General features: G+C 50.6%; 10 protein-coding genes across 10 annotated transcripts; 5 read left to right on the top strand and 5 right to left on the bottom strand.

Moving 5' to 3' along the window:
- Positions 1-5,668: 5,668 nt before the first annotated feature.
- On the bottom strand, positions 5,669-6,808 carry COCVIDRAFT_58733 (hypothetical protein; the record flags this gene model as incomplete). Its single annotated transcript, XM_014700793.1, has 1 exon — positions 5,669-6,808. A coding segment is annotated over one exon (1,140 nt), but the record flags the coding sequence as incomplete, so codon positions are not given.
- Positions 6,809-7,571: 763 nt separating this feature from the next.
- Positions 7,572-8,967, bottom strand: COCVIDRAFT_100279 (hypothetical protein; the record flags this gene model as incomplete). The annotated part of the gene is made up of 4 exons (XM_014700792.1): positions 7,572-8,174; positions 8,233-8,547; positions 8,600-8,694; positions 8,757-8,967. 4 exons carry the CDS (start codon positions 8,965-8,967, stop codon positions 7,572-7,574), a joined length of 1,224 nt encoding a protein of 407 aa, XP_014556278.1.
- A 576-nt stretch (positions 8,968-9,543) lies between these two features.
- On the top strand, positions 9,544-10,468 carry COCVIDRAFT_38147 (hypothetical protein; the record flags this gene model as incomplete). The annotated part of the gene is made up of 3 exons (XM_014700791.1): positions 9,544-9,915; positions 9,991-10,071; positions 10,139-10,468. 3 exons carry the CDS (start codon positions 9,544-9,546, stop codon positions 10,466-10,468), a joined length of 783 nt encoding a protein of 260 aa, XP_014556277.1.
- Positions 10,469-11,742: 1,274 nt separating this feature from the next.
- On the top strand, positions 11,743-12,543 carry COCVIDRAFT_38146 (hypothetical protein; the record flags this gene model as incomplete). The annotated part of the gene is made up of 3 exons (XM_014700790.1): positions 11,743-12,070; positions 12,135-12,400; positions 12,448-12,543. The coding sequence occupies 3 exons, from the start codon at positions 11,743-11,745 to the stop codon at positions 12,541-12,543; spliced, it is 690 nt and encodes a 229-aa protein (XP_014556276.1).
- A 476-nt stretch (positions 12,544-13,019) lies between these two features.
- COCVIDRAFT_38145 (hypothetical protein) lies at positions 13,020-13,601 on the top strand (the record flags this gene model as incomplete). The annotated part of the gene is made up of 2 exons (XM_014700789.1): positions 13,020-13,142; positions 13,194-13,601. 2 exons carry the CDS (start codon positions 13,020-13,022, stop codon positions 13,599-13,601), a joined length of 531 nt encoding a protein of 176 aa, XP_014556275.1.
- Positions 13,602-13,810: 209 nt separating this feature from the next.
- COCVIDRAFT_100184 (hypothetical protein) lies at positions 13,811-14,783 on the bottom strand (the record flags this gene model as incomplete). Its single annotated transcript, XM_014700788.1, has 2 exons — positions 13,811-14,367; positions 14,432-14,783. 2 exons carry the CDS (start codon positions 14,781-14,783, stop codon positions 13,811-13,813), a joined length of 909 nt encoding a protein of 302 aa, XP_014556274.1.
- A 1,146-nt stretch (positions 14,784-15,929) lies between these two features.
- Positions 15,930-16,460, top strand: COCVIDRAFT_44033 (hypothetical protein; the record flags this gene model as incomplete). Its single annotated transcript, XM_014700787.1, has 2 exons — positions 15,930-16,130; positions 16,251-16,460. Coding segments are annotated over 2 exons (411 nt in total), but the record flags the coding sequence as incomplete, so codon positions are not given.
- Positions 16,461-16,603: 143 nt separating this feature from the next.
- On the bottom strand, positions 16,604-18,866 carry COCVIDRAFT_100210 (hypothetical protein; the record flags this gene model as incomplete). Its single annotated transcript, XM_014700786.1, has 4 exons — positions 16,604-18,082; positions 18,132-18,271; positions 18,321-18,619; positions 18,670-18,866. The coding sequence occupies 4 exons, from the start codon at positions 18,864-18,866 to the stop codon at positions 16,604-16,606; spliced, it is 2,115 nt and encodes a 704-aa protein (XP_014556272.1).
- Positions 18,867-20,492: 1,626 nt separating this feature from the next.
- On the bottom strand, positions 20,493-22,358 carry COCVIDRAFT_100343 (hypothetical protein; the record flags this gene model as incomplete). The annotated part of the gene is made up of 1 exon (XM_014700785.1): positions 20,493-22,358. The coding sequence occupies one exon, from the start codon at positions 22,356-22,358 to the stop codon at positions 20,493-20,495; it is 1,866 nt and encodes a 621-aa protein (XP_014556271.1).
- A 1,822-nt stretch (positions 22,359-24,180) lies between these two features.
- COCVIDRAFT_100353 (hypothetical protein) lies at positions 24,181-26,185 on the top strand (the record flags this gene model as incomplete). Its single annotated transcript, XM_014700784.1, has 7 exons — positions 24,181-24,223; positions 24,287-24,372; positions 24,429-24,549; positions 24,605-24,718; positions 24,765-25,010; positions 25,061-25,810; positions 25,854-26,185. The coding sequence occupies 7 exons, from the start codon at positions 24,181-24,183 to the stop codon at positions 26,183-26,185; spliced, it is 1,692 nt and encodes a 563-aa protein (XP_014556270.1).
- Between the last annotated feature and the right edge of the window lie 350 nt (positions 26,186-26,535).

The following is a 26,535-nucleotide window of genomic DNA, read 5'->3' as shown; positions in this document are numbered from 1 at the left end:
CCCGTGAGCCCGGCGTACCTGGCGAAACTCACGAACAAGCATTGAACGGCCTTACTTCCGGCGAAGCTTTGGCACGACAATTCCGCCAACCTTCTCGAAGGCGGTGATCAGCTGTCAAACAGGCGCAGGCTACGGTTGAATAGATTAACCTGCCTCTAGCCCCTTACTCTAAGCTCGACTTCTCCAGCGACTGAGAACGTGGGCCTGGCAGGAATTTCCCCAGGGCTGCCCCACTGGGATTAGAGGGAGGCATACAATGCACGCGGAGCCGAGGTCAACGGGCGTTAATTGGCGGTAAAGAAAGTAAGGCGGCCCGTGTCATGGGCTGTCGGGTCACGTGACATGAACACAAGCGCCAACGGCGAGGAACCGTCATTCATGGGTCGCGAACCCGTCCATCGGGCCGCCCTGCTTGTAGTCAGTACTGTAAAGTACTATCTATGCGACCTCCGCGGCCCCTCCACACCTTGTCTTGAGGCACTCCGCTTATCTTTCGCACCATCAGCGCCTCGCACCGTCCCCAGAAATCTTTCCCCATGGGCACGTCTTTAGTCGTCATGGATACCTGGGGAAGTCCCACGACATGCCTTGTCATGCCACATGTCTACATATTTCCCTCCCACCCCATTCCAACAGCCGTGACTCTTGGTAGTGCATTCTGCACTCTCTAGATCCTTGATTAGCGTTCTTCCACTAATTGTTTCTCAAATACCCTGCACGCGGGAGCCCTCGCTTATGCCTGGGCGCATTCTGGGCAACACCGCCAACGGGTCGCTGGCATCTTTCTCCATGACAGCTCTCCACAACCCAACGCCCGTGCGACCATCAGGCAAATGGCATCGAGGCGTTCCGCAGTGCCACTTCATACCGGTTGAATGGCAGCAAATATTGCGTGTGTTGCCCACAGCTCAATCTGGCGCCGACTGAACTCTCAGCCCCATCAATGGATCCTCTGGCCGCTGTGCCCTTCTCTTGGGAATCCTGCCTAGAGTTCACATGCAGTGCGGCTGATGCGGCAGTTGCTTATGCATTGCTTGTCTTGTTCGTATCCAGAATGCGGAATGAGTAGTCTTGGCTGGTGAACATGCCCTATCGCCTACCCTGTCCTCCCACCACATCGCCAATCTCAGCCTCTCGATTGGCACCCTCGACCGTCGAGTAATCAATTCTGGCTGCATCCATACCTAGCTGCATCCGATGCGCTGTTGGTGTGTTGGAGGAGGCCTGATAATTTCGCGCAGTGGCTTGCTTTTGTCTTGAGACCCATCAGCATCACGAGGTGCACATGTATCGTGTCCGGTTCACCAAGCAAAATTGCGGCAAGAGAATACTGAGTACCCACAGAGGCCCTCCGTGATCCACAAAAGCAAGTCTCCACGTTTTCACGCCGAAATCGCTTAGCTACTCCTAAAGTTGGAAAATTCGTTGTGGGGTGAGCGTTCGTGCTCTCACCATCCCCACCATGCGCAACCAGTCATTGAGGTACATGCGACCCATACCTCTTGATCAATGATTTTAACACAGCCAATGAATAATGGTGCGACGTTAGACATAAGACTCCTGAAGCTCCAACCAAGGTCTTGTCCCGCAAGCCCGCGTCTAAGCTTCGCAAGGGCTACGCCACGAGAAAGCACATTATCCTGGAGCCCCGCCACCGGGGTATTAGGCTAAATTGCTACAAATCGCGGCATCACCTGACCGAATCGGTGGCTGTTCCAGAAGTGCCTCAGCTATTGTTTTCCCCAAATAAACAGGAATTGGATGGCGAATTTTTTTTATAGATCTACGTGTGATCGCTCGTGGCGCCACGGTCAACGCAGTATCACGCCCCCAGTGATGAGTCCAGCGGCGCAACACCGGTTCTACTATTGGAACTTTATCCCAAATTTTCTGACGATCACGCGAAACGGGACAGTTCGCATCAAAATATTTAACATTTAACAGGTTCTCCGCAAGTATGATTGACTTTTCAGATTAGGCTGACATGGAAACTCCCGACTCCTGACTTTCCATAAGCATCCGCATTTATTGCTGTCCATTCGAACGACCTCTGGATTTCCACCATCATCGTAAGGCTACGAAATAGCGACCTTGAGAAGCCAGACTTGCTTCTCCATACCTATGCCGGAAGAGGGATAGATACGTGTATGTTGGTTATCTTTTCCCCTCATTCCACGCATGCACAGCGACGATCAGGCCAGGCGAGATGCCGTACGAACCGAATATTTGCTTTTACATGGTGATCCTCCCAGCACAACAGAGTAAAATCGTCATTATCTTGAAAGAGGCTTTGCCAGGTTCTCTCATAGGTGTAGAGTATTTGCAGTTAGCAATATGCAATCGTCAGCCAAGACAAGTGTTACGTTTAGTACGATTGGCCATCACCTCATAGTTGATGACTAGGGCGCCACAATATTGAGATGTACTCGCCACCGACATGTGAGCGTGTCTATCAGAGTGATTAGACGTTTGCTTGGGATTGGATCTGGTTGCACACCACTAAGGTGAAATACTATTGTAAAGTATATGCTGATGAGGCAAATTCGCCACGACGTCTTGTAGAGCACCTTATCCTACCAATGCCTGGATCCGAAACTAGTGATAGGCGTGCGTGCCAATCACTGAACAGATAATCTCTCTTTCTTCGCAACTACATATCATGCTTGCCGAAATACTAAAGCTATCGTAGAGTTCTTCATAACAACCATGCAAACGATATTTGAGGACAAACCAGGCTCATATTACTTACCTTTGTGTGTTTGAGAATACAAGTCCGGGGTAACAAAGCACCTGATAGCCCGATTTCGATGAAGATACTCGAATATTTCACTGCTATACCGACAGAATCCTCGAACCTGCTTTTTCCCCGTCACTACTTGGTATCGATGCACTAGGAGTTCACTGAAGCACATCAGGCTCACATTTTTCGAACCATCATATGCTGCAATGTTTAGAAAAATGGCAGATAGTGAGTGTTAGGTTAGATCCTTGACTATTTGCTACAATCTCATACTGCGTTCGTTTCGACACGCCAGGGATGTTTCGATCCACGGTTATCTCATCGAGCACAGTTCGCAATATCTTCATTCATATTACCCACCGCATGGATAATCAAATAGCTGTTCTCTGAGCTACGTGCAAGTTTAGCTATATGCGTGGATGATCAAGTATCTCTCGAATATTCTGCTATTGGTGCTCGGAGTCAACATTTGCCACGATGTAAAGCGCATGTTGCAGTTTTTTTTTCATTCATCTCTACCCGGTGAGAATTGTTTATGACATGCGGCAAGAGCTGATTGATGTAAATAAGGGTTCTGGAATAGCGCAGTTAGGATATATGAATAGTCGGTCTTGGTCTCAATCTAGCCATCTTGAGCATAGTGATAATTTCAAGGCTGGTGAAAAGGTTCGGGTTGGAGTGGTTTTGAGCGGGGAAGCAGTTGTAGCCGTGATGAGGGAGGTGGGGGGGGCAGCCGATTTCTGCCTGTAGTTCTTGCCGAAGGGTATCTTACATTAGAGTTCGAAAAATTTAAGTACTGGATACGGCCGATGCAGGTTTTTTTCTGCGTTATGCGAGAGGTCGTAGAAAGAAATTGTATTTCTGGTGGATTTGTACTCTGTTTTCAGTCGCAGAAACGGCTCGTTGTCACTCTCCTTTCCCGCATTCTTTTCTAAGCTGTAGGGAACTCCCGTTCAAAATATAAAGGCTTGGTGATGGTCCTTCTTTTGTACGCAAGCCCAGCAAACCTGAGGCGGGCATACTGTTACAGTAAACTTAGGTGAGACCTGAGCCATAGATTGGTATGCCACCAGGGTCGCTGCTAGCTTTGACACCCAGTTATCGCCGGTCCGAACAACTAACATGCCCGTTGGAACATCAAGTAACTCGTTCCAAGTGTCCACCGCTGTGATGTCTTGATTCGAGGCCGAGTTCAGTTTGTGTTGACATGGACCCTGATCCCAGAGCCTAGACACCAATCGAAATGATTCTTTATTCTTGTCTTCATTCTCTTCTCCTACTCCTTCATCATCATCATCATCCCCATCTGTTGGATCATCCTCATCCGGTACACTGTCATCATCCATTGAATCATCCTCATCCAGTACACTGTCATCATCCATTGAATCATCCTCATCTGTTGCATCGTCTTCATCTGTTGAATCATCCTCATCTGTTGCATCGTCTTCATCTGTTGAATCGTCTTCATCTGTTGAATGATCCACGTACATCTCAAAATTAATCAGAGGTGAGGGGTCTACGTCAGCAACCCATTCGCCTTTATCTTGGACGGAGATGACAGACTCGATGAAGTATATCTGACTGTCATATGCTCCTCTCAGTCCATCAAAGTGAGGGACATGGTAGTCAGTAAATGACAGATGCATAGACGTGTTTTCGAATGAATGAGACGCAGTACCATCAAAATTATGGTAGGAGTCAATTCTCCAACTTCCGGCGTCAATCTCTCGCATTATAGGTTGCTGTGGAGGTAGGAGAAAGTTGAGTCCTGGTTTGCCGATGTTTCCAAGAATTCTCTGGAAATGGAAAGTTCGTCGTGGCGATAGAGTCTCGTATGGATCTTGAATTAACTGAAATCTTAGCATCTCTTTGCAACCATAGGAAATGACTTACAGCTTTGGAGACAAAGATTGAGTCTGCGTACGAAAACGCTATAACGTTTTGAAGCACCTTGGGGTCAATATCGTGAATACCAGTTTCCAAGTACGACATCATCGAGACCACGATTCCCTGACGCAAATTGGACGATCTGGCGCCCATAGCCCAATGTGTATCTTTCAAAGGGCGCGCAAGAACGCCGGCATGAACGGTCGCATTCGTTAGATCGTCGTAAAATGAGGCTGCAAAACCAATAGCTCGTAGCGTCTCCGCGAAATCATAACTCCCGAAAGCGAAAATTTGTTCTAATTTTGAGAAAATATCCTCGGGATCAATAAGGTCGTGATCCAAGCACCAATTACAATCTTCGATAGTGGGTGTGAAGCTGAAGACATCCGGTCTGTCGGGAAGCGCCCGAGCGAATAAAGCTATTGTCTCTGAGACATCAGAAACGGGGTAGTAAATGTATTCTCCGGAATCATGGGCTGTGACGAGCTCCCGACCATGTGACTGGAACTTGAACTTCTCGGTAACGTCCAGGGTGCTGGTCTCATTGTTTGGGACAGGAATACCATGAGCATCTGCAGGTAACCATCTGTGATGAAGTGTAATACCAGTTCCTTCCTCAAGCTCGGGTACTAATGCTGTTACCATCATATATCTTGAGTGCAGATGGGAAGACAGCTGATGAGATTGTAAATCGCTTCTTTTGGGTTCCGGGAGCTTTTGCCGTATGAGAAAGGTGTCAGGGGGGGTGTTCTCGTTGCTGAGACGTCTTGCCGCATACCGAAAATACGAAATCACCGCTTCGGTGTCCTTAAATGCGGACTGGAATTTCATGTGATAGAATAGAGATAGAAATAGATCTTGCTGCACAGAGAAGGACGTATCATGGGAAAAAAACACGCGAGACCTTCTGCGGCCTAGCTGTACCAGTTTATGTTCCAGGCCCTGAGCTCCACTATCAAGTTTGTTGTAAGCAGTAGCGCCATGTTTGAGAAACTTGAACATAGCCAAATGTGGCTTGCTCATATATCGATAAGTCCCTGTATGCTGAAGCCAAGATGCAAAAAGCCGAGCAATTGTTTCACTGGAAATTTCTTTCGATCCCAACCGTTCAAGCAAGGCCCCAAATACAACGAGACTGAATTGCGACCATGTCAACCTCGCGTTAGCTTCTATGCCCGTTGTAACATTGACCGGTCGTCCATAGTGGCGTAGGTGAGATAACGACAGGGACCAGCGTACACCCCCCTCTTCCTTGGACGAACTCGGCCGTCTCGATACACCCAGAGACAGTATTCCTCCTTCAGAAACGTATGGATCTTCCATTTTGATTTCGACGGGTGCAGAGTTATACATACTCATGTCTGGATATAGATGCCAGGCTGATAGACCTAAGAGGGCAGCACCATTCTGAACTGACTGAGGCTCACCTGAAACAAGCTTATTCATAGTTTCGAGCGCTATCATCCAAGTCTCAATGACACTTAGAAAGACGGCTGAGCCACCAGCCATGGGCAGGTCAAGATTTTTGAGTATCAAGTCGAGTTGCTTTTGTTTCCGGCAAAATATGTCGTCGGCGGTTTGTAGCCATGCTCTGGCACTCATGTCCAATGCAGCAAGCTGAGGCCGGGATATGTCTTGTCCAACTGCCGCTGCAAGTGCGAACGGGACTGGTTCGCCCTGATCAACCTTGCGGGCAATATCCTTCTTCCTCTCCGAAACCAGCTCGACCCATATAGCGACAGCTTCCGGGGCCGTCCACACACGAGCGAGCATACATGCTAGAAGGTGAATATGTAGAGCACATGTCGAAGATGTAGCAGCGGCCCAAATCGAGGTCCCGTCTATTCCCGTGTATTCCCCGAAAAGTGTTCCAACGAAAGGCTCTGATTTCTCTTTTGCGGTGTTTGCAATTTCCGATGCTCTTTTGCCGTATGCTTCTAACAATGCAGGGGCTGAAGGGCAGACGCCGTCGAAAAGCGCACCAAGCTGTCTCGCCAGCACATGGCTGGAGCCAAATTCTGCGTTCTCTTTGCGTTTTTTCGAGAGTACGTTGCCAAGCGCTTGGTATTCCTTTGGTGCCTCGCATTTAACTAAAGTAAAATCAAAGTTGATGTTTGCCGCCGCTACTGTTACTTCGTTTGTTGCGGACGCTAGGGCAGCTTGGAGTCTACCGATGGCCATTTGAACGATTTGGATGCACACAGTAGGTTGCGGAAACTGCGGGATGAAATGAATGAGACAGTCGTTGGTAAGAGTCGATTTATAGCAATATGATGCACTGCCCCCGCATGCATTAATCTCGCTTGCATCCTGTTGCCTTGTTGCCTCTTCGCCAAGCAGCACCGCCACGTTGCACATCAGACACAGCTTTGCCAAGTGTCATGTCGACGTGCGCTGCGTGCGCCGAGATGGAGTATAAATATCCAACTACCAATATTATACGATAAGCTCGTAGTCTTGTGCATGCATTTTAGCATAGTAGGTGGCGCGCATAGTCTTTTTGGACTCGCCCCTTACAGGAGGTTGAGGGTCACTATCGCCCAATGATAATCTTCTACTTCTAACGTAAACCCAAGTAAGTGTTCACGACTTCTCGTCTTCCTTTTTAGAAGAGGAGTCATTCCTGCTGTTACTCGTAACATCGGAAACCTTGACAATGGTCTATAGCGTAGCTAAGAAAGGGTTTAGGTCTATGTTTAGGCCTACAGGTCTCTTCTTTACGCGCATGAAGACAATAGAAGATGAATTAGTGCTAGGCAGCGTATTTTGGGTCGTCAGCCCTCTATACACTGCATAAAAACTATATGGATAATCTTCGAGGGAATTACAATCTGTAAGAACAGCTAGGGTTATCTTATATGTGTTTTTCATATTGTGGGTATTAAATACTAACTCTAGAGCCGCATTAAGATAAATACTAGAAGACATTAAAATAGCGACGAAGCTAGATTCCATGGCGGACCATTGGGAGTACTGTGTTTGTATCAAGGCTCGAGATGGCGACTGGGGAGGGTAACGGGAGCTCTACAGTCGCCGTTTCTACTTTGTTGCCCATCTCGACGAGACTGATATCGCTTCCAGTAAGGTCCTTCTCTGCAGAGCGATAATAATCCGCTCGAGAACGGGGCGTGCTACCAATTGTAACTGTAGCCGCAGATAGTTTACTAAACTGGCCGCTGCCGCTGCTTGCACTCTTGGAATTATGAGTACCCATACTGGAGCCCACCCTCTGGAGGAAAGAGCCCATGGACACCATAGCACTTCCCAGACCGGATATGCTGAACACAGGTCGCATTTTGAGAAGGCAGCATGCAATCAGAGCGACGTTGGTTTCAACAACAGTCCAGAAAAGACCATGCGAAGTTATGCCAGTGATGTCATAGGTGGGCATACCCATGATGTACTGCTGATCGAGGGCAGCAGAGGGTGTGTTCTGCTTGATGCAGATGACCATGCGAACAACTGCAGAAGCAACAGCGAATCCTCCAAGTAGGAACACACCACACAACTGAAGTTTGCGGACAGTGGGGATTTGTAGACGCCAGATCTGTTAGAACCGTAATTAGCACCAAGTCTTCTTTTAAATACCGCTCATCGAGACTCACCCAAGGAAGTGGCAGAATTAGGATGCACAGGTCAAAAAAGGCATCCAGGACTGTGAATGCGATAGTCGCTTCAAATCCAAAAGGGCAATTCTCGGCAATGCTTGCCAGAGAACCCCAGTTGGCAGCGAAGTTCAGGCGGCAGTCGAAGATGAACCCAAAGAAGAATGCAATTATGAAACCGACAGTGAGGATAATGAAAACCAGAGAAGTCCACTGAAAGCTAGGCCATGTAAATATGCGACGGTAGAGGAAGAGGAATGCGAGTTTCGTAAAACCAATGGCCAACGGCTGCATAATGAAGATCATATACACACACTACTACAATTTTAGTCTAGTAAACACACGAGAAAAGAACAAGGGTACTCACCTTCTCTAAGATTACCAGTTCGGGTGTAGTGCTGTAGATCCAGCCTTCGACGTTGCTAGGGTCATTATGACCGCCAATGATTCCCTTAGCGGCACCTAAAATGATGGTTAGCTAAAAAAAAACCCCCCAGCTTTTTCGTATTTGAGTTGCGCTTTACCATAGATCATAACGGTAGAAACACCAATAGTTGGGAGAAGAGCCAGGAGACAAAACAAATCGTCGAGATGCTGGCTGAAACGCTCATCTCTAAATCTGTTCGCCTTCTTTCCTGCCACACCCAGTCGAATGGTGACGACAATAACAGTTGCAGCTGTGAGTGCGATACCAGTGGCCAAGCACGAAGTAACGTTGATGTATTCGTAGCCCATTTTGCCAGCGATTCAGCGACCTGGAGATGGTATTATGGAATGACTGTAGTAGCATTAACAAGTGGTATTCTCTTGGGTTATGTACCACATAGCATTCACAGCTGTGAAAGACTAAGTTTAGCCATCCTTCAACCCATACGCATGCCTGGACATCTAAGGGCACACCCTCCGAACACTGGTTGAGAGACCTAGTTAAGACCTATTTGCCTCCAGATCTATGGATGCACGCAAGGCCGTCCGTTGCAAGCGAAAGTGGCGTGTATAGGTTCCAAAAACCGGGAAAGGGGAATTAATGACATGTGGAACGTTGCCCACACATCGGCCTAGAACCGATACCTGACGCTAGTTTAAAGAAGAGGGTTGGTCTTCGATCGCAACAGACTGAAGCCGGACTCAGATCGATCCACGGTATTGGCACGTCACACTATCTCGGGCACGGCCGCAAACTCTAAATACGCCATCTCGTTAACTCTTGCCCCGTGCACGATGTACATATCATGCTGACCATCGTGAGTATTTGATTTGCAGGTTTACTGCAACGTCTTCCAGTCGCTACATCTCACATTTATCGTCACCATGTTTGCTCGCTATAAGCTCGTATCGTCAAGCGACAGCGCTTCGGAACATAGTCCGGATCCCGACTCGACACGCGGACGATTCTACCGAACTATAGCACTAACAGTGCTTACAATCGCCAATGTCTGTGTACTAGGCTTGTCCATTGCTATCTGGTACACCACACCTACCAGCCTTGCTTCGCCCAACGCCCCCGATGCACAATCCAGTGAACTTGCTAGAGTAGAGTCGCTTCCCATCGATTTCGTTCCTTTCTATTGGAATACGCCATGGGGTGCACCTAACGCCTCGGAAGCTGATCCGCTGTGGGACAACATCAACACTGCACACGGTCATATCGCAGTGGACCATGAGTTCGCGGCAGAGAACCATGTGAGTTAGCTCGAACCACTTTCCTGCAAACCCTGACAGTGTGGGTCAACGGTTGATGGTTAACACATTCAAAAGTGGCCTCCCTCCATGGACATACCCGGAAAGCCTGGTAAAGGATTGTATCTCCTACAGGCCTACCATCAACTCCACTGCCTCGTACGTCACTCATCTGACTTTTAGCTTTTGCTTTTATCAGAAAAATTCTCTAAGCATATTACTATAGCGTATTGTTCGCGCCGCATATTTAACTCTAAAGCGCCGAGAGCTCCCTATCTTCCCCTCGGATCACGTCTTGCATTGCTTTGACGCCCTCCGCCAGCACATCATGTGCCACGCGGACAACACTCCGCTCTATGGTCATGGCCATGGGACAGCTGGTGACGGGCAACTACACCAATGCCGGGATTGGAACGCGCTTAGGGATTATGCAACAAAGAACACAGCGTGCTTTCGCGATGGCGAGCCTGGTATGAGTTTTGAAGACCGGTTTGGGGTGTGTGATGACGGAACAGATGGCTTAGAGGAGCGTGTGCCAGTACTGGCAGTCTCATAATCATCTTCATCCTCAAGTAATACATTATTTCGTATAATTTCAACATGGGCGAAACTACATCAAATTTCATGTTCTTACAGTCATCATCCTACTGCGACGGTTGCCACTGCGTGTGGGTTCTCTGTTCACGCACGTTGTGGCGTTGTCCAGATCCCGCTAGCCGAAAAACTATCAATTATTGTGTTATATAAAGTTAACGCTGGTAACGTAACAGTATGTCATAGGAAGATGTCTTGGCCAGCCGTTGCATTAGGGTGATGAAGCCATTCTGCATCTCTTTAGGTTTTTCACAATTTGAATGTTGTTACTCTACTGTGCAATCAACATAGCCGAGTTCGGATTTGAGTAGCCAGCCACGGTGTATACCATAGAGTAACTGTGCTTTACACCATGTTTGCAAACGAATTTTGCGCTAACAATTATAATTAGATGGCGAAATAGCTCCATGTCAGCCAAAGGGGTCCTTAGCTTCTCTAAAGTTATTTCTCTGGGTCTGCGATCTAGATGGCACTGTCTAAAAACGTAGACAGAGACTGCAGGTAGCTTAGTTCTCCTTATTCTGGAGATTTATGGATCCAAATAATGCTGAGTGGCTGGGCAACGTACGATTGCACACATGGTGTAGATGTTAGCGCATATCGCAGAGGCGCTTGCAGTCCTCCTATGTACCGGATAATGTAAAAGTTTCATAGTTCGGGGGAAAAACGTGTGCTGGAGACAGTGTTCTGGCCCAAAGCGGATTGAAAAAGTAGGGGTGCGGCTGATCGATTCTAGAACCGCCACATAATCCCCCAAGGCTAGGCGATACGAGCTATGCTATTAGTTTATGATTGGCTGCATGCGTGTTGAAACTTTCAAAAACTTGTTCGCGCGACAAGTGCGGAACCTCAATTATGCGGGCGTTTTTGGTCAGAGTGCTCTCTGCATCTAAGCCTGCTTAAGGATAGTCACTCTATACCAAAATTTGGAAGCCTCATAAATTTGAAATCTTTGGTATAGAGAGCGCAAGGAATAGAGTTTTGGCAACTAAGGCGTTTCGGAATGTGGATCGGGTACGATTAGTTCGCTTCAAGACAACAAAAAAGATCAAAACACACTCTACGACAAACTTTCTTCAACGGGCATAAAGCGACCGCGAATTCCAATTCATCTACCATCGTCAGGATCAATCATCTCTACCTCGTTTTATCAGCGTCTTACATTTAATTATCTTGGCCATCAGAGGCTTCTCTCTCTTCGTGTTGTAAATTGTTCAATCACTTCGAGTTTTCACAATGCAGTTCACTACTCCTCTCTTTCTTCTTTTTGTTGCTGGCGTGACCGCCTCCCCTCTTCTTGGAGTCAGCGTTGGGGGCATCAGCGTCGGTGTTGCCGGTTCTAGTGGTCTCGTTAATGTGAATTTGGCAACAGCCAAGCCTTCTTCTGCTGTTGCTACTTCTACTAGGACAACGACTACCACTGCAGCCGCAAACCCGACTATGCCTTCGTCTTTCTCAGCCCCGGTCCAGGGCCAAGGCATCCTGACTCTTGACAACTTGCCTGCTATGCCAGCCGTCATTGACAAGAGTCTTTCCGGTGTTCTTGGAGCTGTTTACGGTCTTAGTATGTCTACTCCCTAGTTCACTCCTATATCACTATTCTTTAAGCTACTAATATATCCTTTTAGTGTCTGGAGTTTGCAGCACTGATTTCAAATGCACTGTCACCGTTGCAGGATCTATTCAGTCTCTACTTGTAGATGGCGACAAGTACGCAACGAGTAGCTCTGTGACAGCGTGGTGCGATCAGGGTCGGTGCTACGGCACTGCCGATATCCCTCTTACTGCTACCGCTCCATTCACCATCACTTGCGACCACCTCACTGGAGGCACCAGTGCATGCTCGGCCACTATTTCAGGAGCTATTTCCGCTATCTTCGCTAACGGCAGGCAAGTAGGTAAGTACAGTCGAGATCACTGGTCTCAAAACGCCGCTAATAGAATTTAGAACTCTGGGGATGGATCACACCCGCTGGTTACTGCAAGGATGGTATTTGCGTTGCTTCTATTTCCGCGGTTGGTGACCCAATGTACTAAGCGAACTTGGAAGTAGAATAACTAGGTTTCTATACTTGTTGTTATAGCGCGAGTAGATCTATTAGTGTGTATATTTTCTACTTAATTTTTTCTTACATTATATAAATATATTGATTATCTTCAGCCAGTTGCCTTTATCAGACATCATAGATTACATAAGACTCTGCTGCAATGCACGTGCTAACCGTCAAGACTTGGCGTCGCATGGCATTGCATAGCCTCAATCCACGACGACATACGAACGCCACGACGCCATGAGCCCAATGTGGAGCCAGCGCCGTCTGATACGAGGATCCAAGTCTTGGATGATGTTTGGGATATCTCCCGCCCAGACCCGACACTTGACATGAAGCCTCCTACACTTGCTCTTGATTCCCATATAGCGCGACCGCTCGTTGCGTCGTGCATACTGCTTGCTGTCGTGCTGTAGTACCTATCCTCTCGTTACCTTCACATTGCATCATCCAACAACAAACATGTTCTGGAAAGCACCACTTCTTATCCTCGCGGCGGCGACAGGCATCCAGGCCGACTTTATGGTGTACACCGAGCCTCCAATTCCCACATCCGCAATACCCTCATTCCCAAACCCATCGGACGTACGTACCATCCGCTGCATCAATCCTACATCCCGCTAATAACCATTTCAGGCTGCCAGTTGGACTACTTCCGTCTTCCTCAACGCACGACTCGCTTACGCGTCTTTCACAAGGTCCCTCGGCGAGCCCTATCAATCCTCCCTCACCTCCGCGCGCTCGGAAATCGACGCCTTTGTCTCAACTGCTTCCAACTATAGCATCCCTCCTGAAGTTACCATGGCCGATGAGACACCAACATTCTTTTCCAAGCCGGACTGGTATACTGCGCTGCCGAGTCGCGCGAGGGCCTTCAAGGAGCAGCAGGTTAGCGACCAGTTCAGTATCGTACGAAATGTCATTGCGGCGCGGGTTACATCGGCGAGCTCGACGGGCGCGGCGATGCCGACAGCAGTTCCGGGGCAGTGGTTCGGCGCTGAGTTCGGCGTCATGGCTGCGGCCGCCGCCGCAGCATTCTTGTGAACTGAAATGGCTGGAAGGGCGACCTGGCATGATTCAAAAACGATAAACGAGATAAATGGGTGTTATGGATAATTTTGGGTATGGAAAACATGCAGAGTCATGCTACGAATTGACTACTCTGGTCAGTAGAAGGTGATCCAATCATCATGCACGAATAAAATAGATCATTTCAATTTAAAATACCAACCCACATCATCTGCGGTTTGCTTTTACCCTATCCTCTCCAGGTCCTTGAGAAACCTATGAAACTTGCCCATAAAAGATTTCATGCCGACATCGGTAGTCAACTCATGGTCAGCATCTGGCAGCACACCACTCTGATCACTTGCCAAACCCGTTGGCGTGGCATCCACCCATTTCTTTAACAACGCCTCTTTATCCACAGCTGGCGGCACCATCTCATCTTTTCCAGACACGATAATCAATGTCGGCTTATCCAGTCTACCAAACAACGACTCGATCGTAGAAGCAGGCAGATCAGAAGAAAAGAAATCGTCATCTCCCCCAACAGAAACAAGCGAATGCCAGCGATACGCACTAATCGGCGACGAGAAAATCGAAGGAATAAGATCTGGGGGCATAATCTGCATCTCCTTGCCCTTTCCAATAAGATCTTCAGCGTGCTGAAGAGTAGTATGCAGGAACTCTGGGGACATGAGTAGACTAGCAGTCTCGCGGTCCGAAGTGGGTGCTTGCATGATGTATCCGTCCACTGGAGGCGGTGCTGGAAGAGTGGTTGCGTATGTCATGATAGCCTGGCAGCCTACTCATTAACGGTTAACTCAGTGCTTTTTGCTAAAGTCACCAGGAGGTAAAAAAAAACAGCATACCAGTCGAACTCCCCATCACCACCACCTTCTCTTTTCCCACATCCTCGCCCTTCAGATACGCCACTAGCGCCGCGAGGTCCTTGACATCGTTTTCTAGACTCGAATATCCGAATCCCGTGTAACTACTTCGCATCCGGAACTCGAATACCGAGTACGAGACTGCCTCTGTTTCTGCCATGTTTTGCAGGGCATTATCTATCTCGAGAACCAAGTCTGATGTTTGCGGTCCACCGGTTAGACCGCCGATGTATATTAACGCATTAGGTGAATCTCTTGCGCCGTACTCGTATGCGCAGGAGTGTGGTGTTGGGGAGGTGAAGGGATGGACGCGGACGATGTAGGGGCTTGGCATTGTGTCTATGGTAGTACAAAAGTGATTGCATTGAAGTAGGACTTGAGATGGTTAGATATATTATTCCAGAGAGAATACTGGAATTGGAATAGGTAAATCCTGTTCACGTGTGTTCGTTGGGGCGGAGTTGTGTTGCGTATAGAGGCATGTGTGATTGGCTGCGAGGTACAGTCGGGGTAGTAGTCCGCCTTACAGTAGTGCGGCATGATTAATGACCCATGACTTTCTAGGCAACCGGAATGGCACTTAGTCACTTATGAATATGGATAAACATATCTTGGTCATTCCAGATGTCCCGTTAACTCAATCAAGGATCATGGTACAGCCTCTGAAGAAAGAACACTATTAGCACATGTTTGCAATTGCAGTAGTGGGCTCACCCAGTGAGTATTAACTTTCTCAAAAGCACACCTGGAAATCAAACAACACTGAAAAAGAATCCGTCCAACCATCATAGGGTTATGGGATACAGTATTTGGTAAACAGATTGTACCCTGATTCTGACGTTTTCGTGAAGCATCGAATATCCCGAGCGAAGACGAACGTTGTGCATATCCCTATTCCCAAAAGTATCACAAACTTTACCCGTGAATCATGCACCCCTAAATTTTCACAAAATCAATACAAACACATAACTATCCTTAATCCAATACTTCAGGACCAATCAAATCACTTCCCAGCCTACTAAAACATGCAAAGATCCTCAAACACCCTACTTCCCACCATCCCATCAAGCCACTTCTCAAAAAGCAACTCCAACTCCCTCTATATCCCACTACACCCCCTATCCCCCCTTACACCCCATCAACATCCTCCAAAAACCTCCATCACCTTACTCTACACCCTCTCCTCCAATCAACCCTCCCACACCCACCCTTCACCCCTGCCCCTCCAACTCAGCAACCATGACGTCAGCGGCCCTCATTCCCACTTTATCACCACTACCACCACAACACGCATTACACATTACGAAACAATCCTATATTCCCAGCTACCCCCCTTCCCTACTTTCCTTTTCCCCAAGACGAAAAAAAAATATCCCCCCTTGAGTATCTAAAATATTCACGATACTTTAACCCCACCCCCCACCCGGCCATAGCAAGGACAAAGTAAAATAAAGTAAGAAAGAAAGAAAGAGGGGAAAAAATGGGTATACCCTACTCCCGCCAGATAAATGCCGCCTTCGAACAAGTCACCCCGCTCGTCGCCGCCGGCTTTACCGTCCTGCGCACCACACGCGACATATCCATCTTGTTGGCGATAATCCAGGTTCTGACTGTTGTGCTATTGGCGTTGATACTAGGGGTACTGGTCGCAGTGCTTTATTGTGTCAATCCGGATTTGGAGGTAACTCTTCTTCTTTCCTACCCTTATTCACTTTTAGGGGAGGGGTCGGGAGGAACTTTGCGGGGGGAGGAGAGAAAGGAAGAGGAAGGAAGAGGAGGAGGCTAACGAATAGAAAAATAGGAAGAAAGACAACGCATAATAACACCCTGGCTGCGCTATGCCGCGCAGATAAGTATCTGGGGGGTTACGAAGTTTGTGGTGGGACTCGCGGTGATATCGAGTGCGGCGAGTGCGGCGGTGTGGAAGGGGATTGTAGCGAAGCAGTGGGTCGAGGATGTGGAGTATGAAGGGAATGTGCGGGCGGAGATGGCGTTGGAGGAGTTGGATGAGGAGATGGGGGATGATGAGGCGGGAAAGAAGAGTGGGAAGGGGAAAGGGAAGAAGAAATGAGTTCAATGTGTAGTACGTTCGGTTTGTTTTTGTTTTTTCGGAAAGAAAGAGAGTGATAATTCGTATTAACTAACTACATAACCTTACGAAATCCTCTTCGGTGCAGTATACCCACCCCGATCAAGTAATAACAACGCAAACATGCCTCCCATGACCGGCCTCGCTTTGAATTCGATGCCAGGAGGAAAGGTGCCATCATTCGTCTGGTACAGATCCGTAAACGGCCTACTCGTTGGCGTCTCATTAACCCAAGTCGCCAAGTCATGTAAAAACATGTCTCGAGTTTCGTCGCTCGCTATAGCGGCGCAAAAGACTTCCCAGTCGGATTTAGTGTAGTATCTGTTTCGCGTGTCGAGAGGGACACCGTATTTTTCTTTCACGGTAGGGTAAAAAGCAGACTGAATATCGTAGACTTGCTGAGGCACGAGGTCGAGCTTGAGCAGGCGGTCGTTGTAGAGGTTGTAGAGCAGGCCGTGGGTGCTGGCGTTTCCGTAGTTGAGGATGGCGTGAGGGGGGTTGTCAGCGCTGTTGATACCCAGCTGTTGCCACTGAGAGATGTAGTTGTGGGCAATGGAGGTGTAGTTTTGGGCGTCGGCTGTTTCATTAACAAGGCTTGACATGCGCGACATGGCCTCGATGCCGATGATACCCTTGAGTGCGAGGTTGGTTTGGTTCACGAGATGGCCGGCAAAATCGTCTGTTGATAGTTGCTCTGCGGGGTAGAGACTGTCTTGGACAAGATATTCAGTCCATTGCTTGAGGATCTTGTAGTGCTGGCGGATGTAGTCAGTATTTCCGGATAGCTGGACATATTCCAGAACCATGACCATGTGGTTTCCGCACTCCTCTAACGGCATAGGCTCATCTTGGCCATCCGGATGACCCGTCGCATTCGGGTAGTGGGTACCCAGATCATGAATTGCCCACTTGTTCGGATAGTGTCCACTCTCTTGGTTTTCGAAATGGGGATCGAGCATCAGCTTCATCAACTCAGGGTTGGTGTAGTAGAAGATGGGCGAGGCGGGGTAAATGACATCCACCGTCTGCGTGTTACCGTTTGATGAAATTTCCTTAAGAAACAGGTAATGCTTCTCCTCGGTTCCTACAAGTTGAGTGGCGCCGAATGCCTGGCGGGCTGCCAGAGTAGTCAGAATGGCGTAATCGTCTCCTCCAGCTGCCTTTGAGTCGCTTGAGATTTGATCATCGAGCTCAGTGGAGAGCTTGGTTGACTCAGAATAGTCATTGTAAAAGAATGAAAGTGCAGAGAGATCATCTGCAAAATAGCTCTTCCATAATGAAGGAAGAGTCGTAAGTCCTCCAGCGCCCAGAAACTGGATGGCATCGTCTTGACACACACCAATGGTAAACAGCTGGTTTTTCGCTTCCGAGCCTACTTTCTGAAAATTTAGAGAGTACGCAAAAACAGGCCATTGATCGTTGATTGCTCGGAAATTGCTATCTTGCGAGTTGTCGAGTTTGCCGCTGTTGTTGAAAATTTCGCGGACTTTGACATCAGCACCAGACATGTACGTCAACCCCTCTACTGATTGAGTCCCGTAGTACTAGAAACGTCAGACTTTAGGTCAGCAACAAGTAAATGATAGCACTCACCCAATTTCCCCATTCTGCTCGATCATTGACTTCGCTAAAGGTCTGTTGATTCTGCTTCCACACTTTGTGGTAGTGTATGTCGTCTGATGTGGTGCCAAAATCCCACTGAGCTATGGCGCCAATGTCACCAGATGTCCACTCTATTTATTAGTTAGTCAACATCCTCCTTCTTTGAGAAAGTCTTCCTACCAGCACTAATGTCAGTGTAAATTTGAACACTATGCTCTGAGCCATCTAACGCTGAGACTTCGACCTCTATATAAGAGAAGAGCAGTGATTGGCGCTTAAAGTCGGTTGGAGTAAGTGGTGACAGAAATGTGACTTTGAGTTGGACTTTGTTGTCGGCATTGAAAGTGAAGATACTTTTGGTTGATGTGTACTCAAAGGATGTTTGATTTACAAAGTCCTTGAAGCCGCTGGGTGCGCCCATCCAAAGGAGAGTTTTCCCATCAACCTTGATCATGCCCGCCCAACCTAGCCACTGACCGCTATAGACAGTTAATTCAGAGGTTCAAAAATATTTTTGAGGAAAACGGACGTCCAGAATGACGGCCACTGGCCTGGTAGGTACCCGCCATTTCCACCGCTGCTTCCTGCAGGTAACCATGTACTCAGATAAGGGCTTTTGACAGCTAGTGGTAAAGACGGAGGACGCGCCGGAGTGAAGGTCGAGCTGGATTGAGTGACGGCTGTTTGAAGCAGGCTAAAGAGCCCGGCTAACAGAGGAAGACGCATAATCAGCACTAGGCACTGTCGCCAAGTGAATATACGAATATTTGGGAGAAGACATGGCCGCCAGATGTTATATACGCGGATTTGATCCGCCTTTGCCCGGTGTCACATTGTGCCCACTGCAGCTAGCCATGGGAGAGGTAACAGGTATGCGGATATGGATAGTAAGCGCCAGACTTAAACCCGGAAGCTTCATGGGTTAGATGATCAGCACTAGTCTCAGGCGGGCCACTGAGCAATCTCCTTATGGCCGTGAATGACAACGAGCCAATTCCATATGAACATAACCGGCACTTGATCTTGTAGATGCGAACCCACGTGGGGACATGTTGGTATCACTTTGCGTTGTCAGTTGTACGTCCGCAAACATGTCTCAACGGTGCGACCGGAGTGGGGAAAATGGACCACAACGAAAATCAAGCCGGTACCAAAGAAAAGTTGAGTAGAGACACGGCTAAGATCAGCAGTACAGTAGGTCCAGCCCGTTCTTAGTGACACACCTGACCTAACTCGAAGGATTGTGTTTTCGACCTGCCAGTCTAGATGAAGAGCACGAGGTTCTGCAGTACAGCAGCACTTCATTTATTGAGGATCATGAAGAATGACTTAGTCGAGCTTGATCATGCGCCTCGTTGTTAGCCCATTGTTGTGAGATCAAGGGGTTGCATGGGAGGCCGGGGTTATGTCCGAGTGATCTTGGCGAACGATGGTTTGCTTCGTGCAGGAGCGGATTCCACGCCAGCAGACTTGACGATACCTCGTGACTCTACCTTGGTTGGTGTTGAGGAGTGACGCAGTACAGAGGGCTAGCGGCAAAGGGGACAAAATAGGATGGGATTGCCAGGCGCCGTTTGACGTGTGTATTGGCACGGGCGTTGGCGTAGGCGTTGGCGCTGGTGCTGGTGCTGGTGGCAGGCTGGTCGTACGCACTAAGCAAGTGCTAGCAGGTGCATGATGCGGGGAAGGCGTGCATGCACCCTGCTGTACTTTGCCTTCAACAGGCAAGTGCCATCGGCTCACCTGCAGCTTTACAGTCACTCGAGCATGCAATCACACTGGACAGAAGCAAGCTGTATAGGCCAAAAGTCACGGCTGTCAAGGGAGTACTTTAGGTAGCATGGCTACGTTACCATCAGAGAGCATGTGGTCCAGCGGCTTTATCAGTCTTCGCCATACGAGTCAAGCAGTATTCATTCTACAGCTAGTATCAATTTAATTGACTTCCTCACACATACAACAACCAGCCAACATGAGCCTATGATGCGTCTTTCAGACTGCAACACGTTGAACCAAGGTAGTCACTGCTACCACAGCGCCAAGTAAAGCACAATGCATCATGAGATCCTTCCATCCATAGACCCGACCCTTCCAACCATTGCTAAGCCAACGCCAGAAACAACCATAATCGTAAGTGAAATGACGGAAGTAGGGTATCCAAAAGCCAAACCAAGTGGCTAAAGCGAACAATATCAGGTCGTTGAGCGACGACCTCGGAGTGGGAAATTAGTGTGGCCAAAGAACAAGGAAAAAAGAAAATAGAAGCGATGTCAACAGGGTATCCCACAGTGCATGATGTAGCCCAGCCCACGCAACACCAAACATAATTTTACACAATCAGAACCCACCGTATCACGACTGGGCAACCCATGGACGGGGAACGTTCTCGAAGCGCTCTGCACAGCCGCGAAGCCAAGCACAGTCCAACACATCGTGGACATTCCAGCGCCTCTCGCAGTCAATATCAAGACAACCCCGGACCAGGGCCAGCGCGTCCTCGATACAGCCATCTTGGGCGGCTTCCGAGTTGCGAATCGCCTCTTCATCCCATTGGCAGCTTTGAATCTTCTCCATGGTCTTGATGTCAAGACCGTCGTTGAAGGGCAGAGTGGCGGTGAGCAGAGCGTACACTACTACACCGAATGCCCACATGTCAGCCGCGGGAGAGAAGACAGGCCCAGATGTGCTGAAGAGCTCGGGAGCAGCATACTGCAAGCTGCCAGCAATCGACGTGCTGGTCTCGGATCCATCAAGAGGTTGCGGCTCTGGTCCATCTCGCTGGTCGCTGATGATGAAGTCGGCCATGCCGAAATCGCACAAAAGGACGTCGCCGCCCTCGCTCTCAGCATTGGGCACAGTCATGTCGATGAGACAGTTTTCGAGCTTGATGTCACGATGCACAACCTGGACGTCATTGTGCAGGTAACGCATGGCCGATGCAAGCTGGTAGGCATAGCGTTTGACCAAGTGTGCTGGGAGCCCGTTTGCCTTCTTCTTGCGTGTCTCCCGGATCAGATCAAATAACGTTCCGCCCCTGTTCAGCTTGGTGATGCAGAATGTAGCATAGTCGGTCGTGTACACTCTCAGCAGGGGAATGATATAAGGATGCCGTAGAAAGCGCCAAATCTCCACCTCGTGGTCAAACTGTGTCTGAATTTGCTCATTCTCCAGCTCAGACTTGTTTTGCTGCGTCTTGTGCACAATCTTAACCGCGTCAACAACGGGTTTGCCATTCTCCATGCTCGTAACCTCCTTGACAACGCTAAAGCCGCCGTAGCCAATTTGCTTTCCGATAATGTACTCGCTGTCGTAGCCAATGCCCTGACCCTCGTCATCCGGCTGGGGTGGTCTGATGGGTGCCTCGGAAGCCTTGTAGCGCGCAAGGAAAGAAGCAGCCGGTGACATGGATGACAGGGAGCGGCCAGAGCGGGTGGATGATCGCCGACTAGCACGCCTGATGCTTCCATCCTCGCCAATCTCAGACCGGAAGCTCTTGTTTCGAGGAAAGCCAATGCGCCGTGGGGAAGGCGAGAAGAGCGGAAACTCCAAGGGTGAGGTGGCCTGCATTGGCGAAAGCACATAGTCGGACGGGGTCTCCAGCGGCGTTTGTGCTTCGTCAAGTGGTGGTGAGGCCGTAGCATCCGACGTCAGCGATGCAACCTGGTCGGGGTACTCGTTGTCTCGTGCCAGACCGTCAATGGGGGCCTGGGCAAGGGGAAATCGAGAGCCTCCGACGCGGTACTGCATGCCTCTGCGTGCCGAATAAGGCAGCTCGAGATAGTCCTGCTCATCAGAGTAGCTTCCGTTTTCAGGGTGGCGCGACTGGCGTGCACTCTTGGGGACTGGCACGCCCAGGCCGACGCCTTCGCCAGAGTCAAGGCGGACCTCGTCATTGAAGCTGATACTCGTCTTGCGCTGGCGGAAGCGGGCCAGGTAGTCATCGTCGCTGCCACTTCCGCTGCTGCCTACGGCGAGGGAGCCGACATGGCCGAAGTCGCCCTGGTGGTCAGCGGGGTAGGCGCCATGGGAGGATGAGTTTGCGTCCTGAGCAGCCTCAAACTCGGCAGTCAGCTGCGATGGGCCATGGCCGGCGTGGGGCGAGTCTTTGCGGGAGAGGGGCGCGAAAGAGGCAAAGGTCGAGGCGACGGGCTTGCGCGGCGTCGAGGTGTCGAGTCTGAGCTTCTGGAAAGAGTGTGAGGGGTCTGAAGTCGGGGCCATTAAACCGGTTGTACAGTGAATGCAAACCTCTGTCAGTGCCGGCGGCAGCGGCGGCGGGCGGTCGTAGTATTAATGTGCGTCGTGGTCGTGGGGCTGAGGCGAGGACGTGGAAGGGAAAGGGAAGGTTTGCGGCAGCCAAGGGCGAAACCGGGAAGGGGAGGTAATAGGATTATGTCGTGGTGGGCGCGGGAGGCAGCGACGTGGTGCTAGCGGAACGGTAAAATTACGGTCGCGCCCGGGCTGCGATGTGCCTGCGTAGGAATGGCTTGGGGGTGGCAATGTCAATGCTACCGCACAACGAGCATGGAGATGGGCCGAGGGCAGGAGGTGAGCAATTAAAAGGGGACGGATGCTGGGGGGGGAAGGGTGTGCACGAGAGTAGAGTAGGAGAGAGAGAGTGTGTGTGCCGCCGCTCTTTGTCCTTTTTTTTTTCTTTCTTTCTTCTTGTTTCTTTTTTGCGCTTGCCTGAAGGCGGCGCAGGTTTTGTGGTCGGCCCATCCCCCACGCATGTTGTTAATAGGCGGCAGTCAGCAGCGGGCGCAGGCAAGAGAGTGGATGGTGGGATGCAGAGCACGTGAGCAGCCTCGCAGCCTCGCAGCCATGCAGGCAGCTGTGGTAGCGGGCCTATGGGAGCTCGAGGGCGGCGCCGGAGCGAAGATTTGCGCGGCCACCAGAGGGCTCTAGTCGACCGTTGTTGAGGCTTCTGGGCGAGAGACTGCCGTGGTTGGTGGCAGCAGCGACATAGCCTTTGGCTGCTAGGACACAATACTTTTACTTGGCCTACCCTACCCCGCCCGGAGGCGACATTCGGGCTGCGGCTGCCAGGGTCATGGTGGGAGGAGTGCTATGTAAGTACAGCGTGGGCGGCCCATGTGCATGTACTCTTACATACACAAACACATGCGAGGTACATGTGCCGGTCCAACTACTCTATTTTTTTTACTGCTGTGCGTGGTGCTGGCCTCGTCGACAGACAGACAGACAGACAGACAGGCAGACAGGGTGGGCCTTTCGGGAAAAAGAGGGTTGGCGGTGCATGGCCCAGCTGCGGCCCGCAGGACACTGAGCACAAGCAGGACGGGTGTGGGTGGATGGGTGGGCAGAGTGGGCTTGATGCTGCTGCTACTGCTGCTACTGCTGCCACTGCTGGTGAAGACAGTGGTGGATGGAGACGGTGACAGACTCTGCTCGGCTGGGCAGGGACGAATGGCGAGGGATGCATGGCGACACTTATCGTGAGGGCAGCCCCGGCGTCTTTGCTGGCCTGGCGAACACGTCAAGCGGCCGGGGCAGCGACATGACGTCGCCCGCTGTGCTGGACGCCGCCCCGGTTGGCTCACCGCAACAACAGCAGCAGCTAGGCCGTTTGCATGCTGCCCCAGCCCCGTTTGGTGGACGAGCGGGCGTGCTGCTGCCGTTGATGCTGTCTGGCGTGCATTGCGCCTGTCTAATCTCGCCCTGCTCGACGCCTCTCCGTGACCCTTGCTCTCTTGTTGGCGCTGCCTGCATGTCCGGGCGACGCTTCCGCTCACTAGCACCACCAGCTCAACTCCCGCCAAGCAAGGGCGTGCGCGCATCCAACCTCGACACGCCCACTGGGTGACAACATCACAGAGCTCGTCGACCCCATCGCACCGGCCCCCATCCCAAACACCACCATCTCCGCCCATCATCACCACAACCACAACCACCACCGCCGCCTGCTGCCCGCCCTCTGCCCTGCGCGACTGGTCCCGCTGCACACTCGACTTCTCGCTCCCGCCGCCCCATCACCACTACACGCCTCCGCCCGCCCGGACTGCGAGCGCCAGCGCCTGTAGCCATGGGCATCTCCGACCTCTGCTACCGTTTCTTCTGCTGCGGCGGTCAGTATTCTCGCAACTGCACGCCTTGTCTGAGCCTTGCTAACTGACCGTCGCCCTCTGCAGCCCGCTCGAGGGACAGCATATACGATCCCGTGCTCGCAGATAGCGAGAGGGAAGCTGTTGCCGACCTGCTTGGCTTCCTCGAAAATGTACGCCCACCCGCCCTCTGCACCACCACCACTGCATCCTGCTAACCTGCTCGCAGCGAGCCGAGACCGACTTCTTCTCTGGGGAACCCCTCCGCGCCCTCAGCACGCTCGTCTACTCGGACAACATTGATTTGCAGCGGTCGGCAAGCTTGACTTTTGCCGAGATAACAGAGCGAGGTACTTGGCCCTGCCTCACCACCATCATTGACGCACCTAACCATCCTTGACACAGATGTACGAGAGGTCGACCGCGACACGCTCGAGCCCATCTTGTTCCTGCTCCAGAACCCAGATATCGAGGTGCAGCGTGCCGCCAGTGCCGCCCTGGGCAATCTTGCCGTCAACAGTATGTACACACCGCAGCACTTGCAAGCTTCTTCTAACCCTCGCAGCCGAGAACAAGGTAGCCATTGTCGCTCTCGGTGGTCTGGCGCCCCTGATCAAGCAGATGAACTCGCCCAATGTCGAGGTGCAGTGCAACGCCGTCGGATGCATCACCAACCTGGCTACCCACGAAGACAACAAGGCCAAGATTGCACGATCAGGCGCCCTCCAGCCCCTCACCCGCCTCGCAAAATCAAAGGACATGCGCGTCCAGAGGAATGCGACTGGTGCGCTGCTCAACATGACACACTCAGGTATGCCTGCTTTTCTGATTAGTCCATGGTCCATGCTCACACGATAACAGACGACAACCGACAGCAGCTGGTAAACGCCGGCGCAATCCCCGTACTCGTCCAGCTGCTCTCTTCGTCCGATGTCGACGTCCAGTACTACTGCACCACCGCCCTCAGCAACATTGCCGTCGACTCGAGCAACCGCGCCAAGTTGGCACAGACCGAAGGCAGGCTGGTTGGCTCCTTGGTCCACCTCATGGAGTCTTCGTCGCCCAAAGTCCAGTGCCAGGCCGCCCTCGCCCTTCGCAACCTTGCTTCTGATGAGCGTTACCAGCTTGAGATTGTGCGCGCTCGTGGTCTGCCGTCTCTTCTCCGTCTCCTCCAATCCTCGTACCTCCCGCTTATTCTATCCGCCGTCGCATGCATACGAAACATCTCCATCCACCCCGCCAATGAGTCACCTATTATTGAAGCCGGTTTCCTTAAGCCCCTCGTAGACCTACTCGGCTCCACCGACAACGACGAGATTCAATGCCACGCTATATCCACACTCCGCAACCTTGCTGCTAGCTCTGACAAGAACAAGCAATTGGTCCTCGAGGCTGGTGCTGTGCAAAAGTGCAAATCCCTCGTACTGAACGTGCGACTCCCAGTGCAGTCAGAAATGACTGCGGCCATTGCTGTGCTTGCACTGAGTGAGGAGCTAAAACCTCACCTGCTGAACCTGGGCGTCTTTGACGTCCTCATCCCACTCACAGAATCTGAAAGCATCGAGGTGCAGGGCAACAGCGCCGCTGCATTGGGCAACTTGTCGTCAAAGGGTAAGTCTGAATGTGTCTTTGTTCTGCCAGCCACTAACAGAAGCAGTGGGCGATTACTCGATTTTCATCCAAAACTGGACGGAACCCGCCGGCGGAATCCATGGTTACCTGCGCCGTTTTCTCGCTAGCGGCGACCCAACGTTCCAGCACATTGCCATCTGGACACTCCTACAATTACTCGAATCCGAAGACTCAAGATTGATGGAGCTCATAGGCAAGTCGAACGAAATCATCGATATGGTCACGGAAATTGCCGAACGCAACATCGAGTCGGACGACGAAGACAACGAGGACGGCGAGGGCGAGGTCGTGACCCTTGCACGCAGGTGTCTTGAGCTCCTGGGCAAGAGCCCCAAGACATTTGTCGAAGGATAGAAGACCGTCAGATCGCATTTTATACCCTGTTTATCGGTTGTCGACTGCTTTTTGCGCTCTTGCTCTCACCGCCGTATTCGATTTTTCTGATTATGCGTTCATGTTGAAGACTGCTTCCAGGCATTAGGAGGGTTGGCGTTCAGGAGCAGATGTATCCTCAGTATCTCTAGCGAGCATTGGCGGAGTGGGCTTTTACATACATTGGCATGCACACATGTTACCACTACTCTTACTCCCCCACACCGACGAGAAAAAGAAATTTATAATTGATAGATTTGAAGCTTCTTGGGCATCGTGGAAATGAAACAGACGGTGTTCGTTTCTTCTTTCGATTCCACGACCCTGGCCGA

The sequence above is a fragment of the Bipolaris victoriae genome (assembly GCF_000527765.1).
Source record: "Bipolaris victoriae FI3 unplaced genomic scaffold scaffold_46, whole genome shotgun sequence".
Lineage (NCBI taxonomy): Eukaryota > Fungi > Ascomycota > Dothideomycetes > Pleosporales > Pleosporaceae > Bipolaris > Bipolaris victoriae.
Note: the sequence above shows the minus strand (reverse complement) of the source record. Positions and strands in the feature narration are given on the sequence as shown.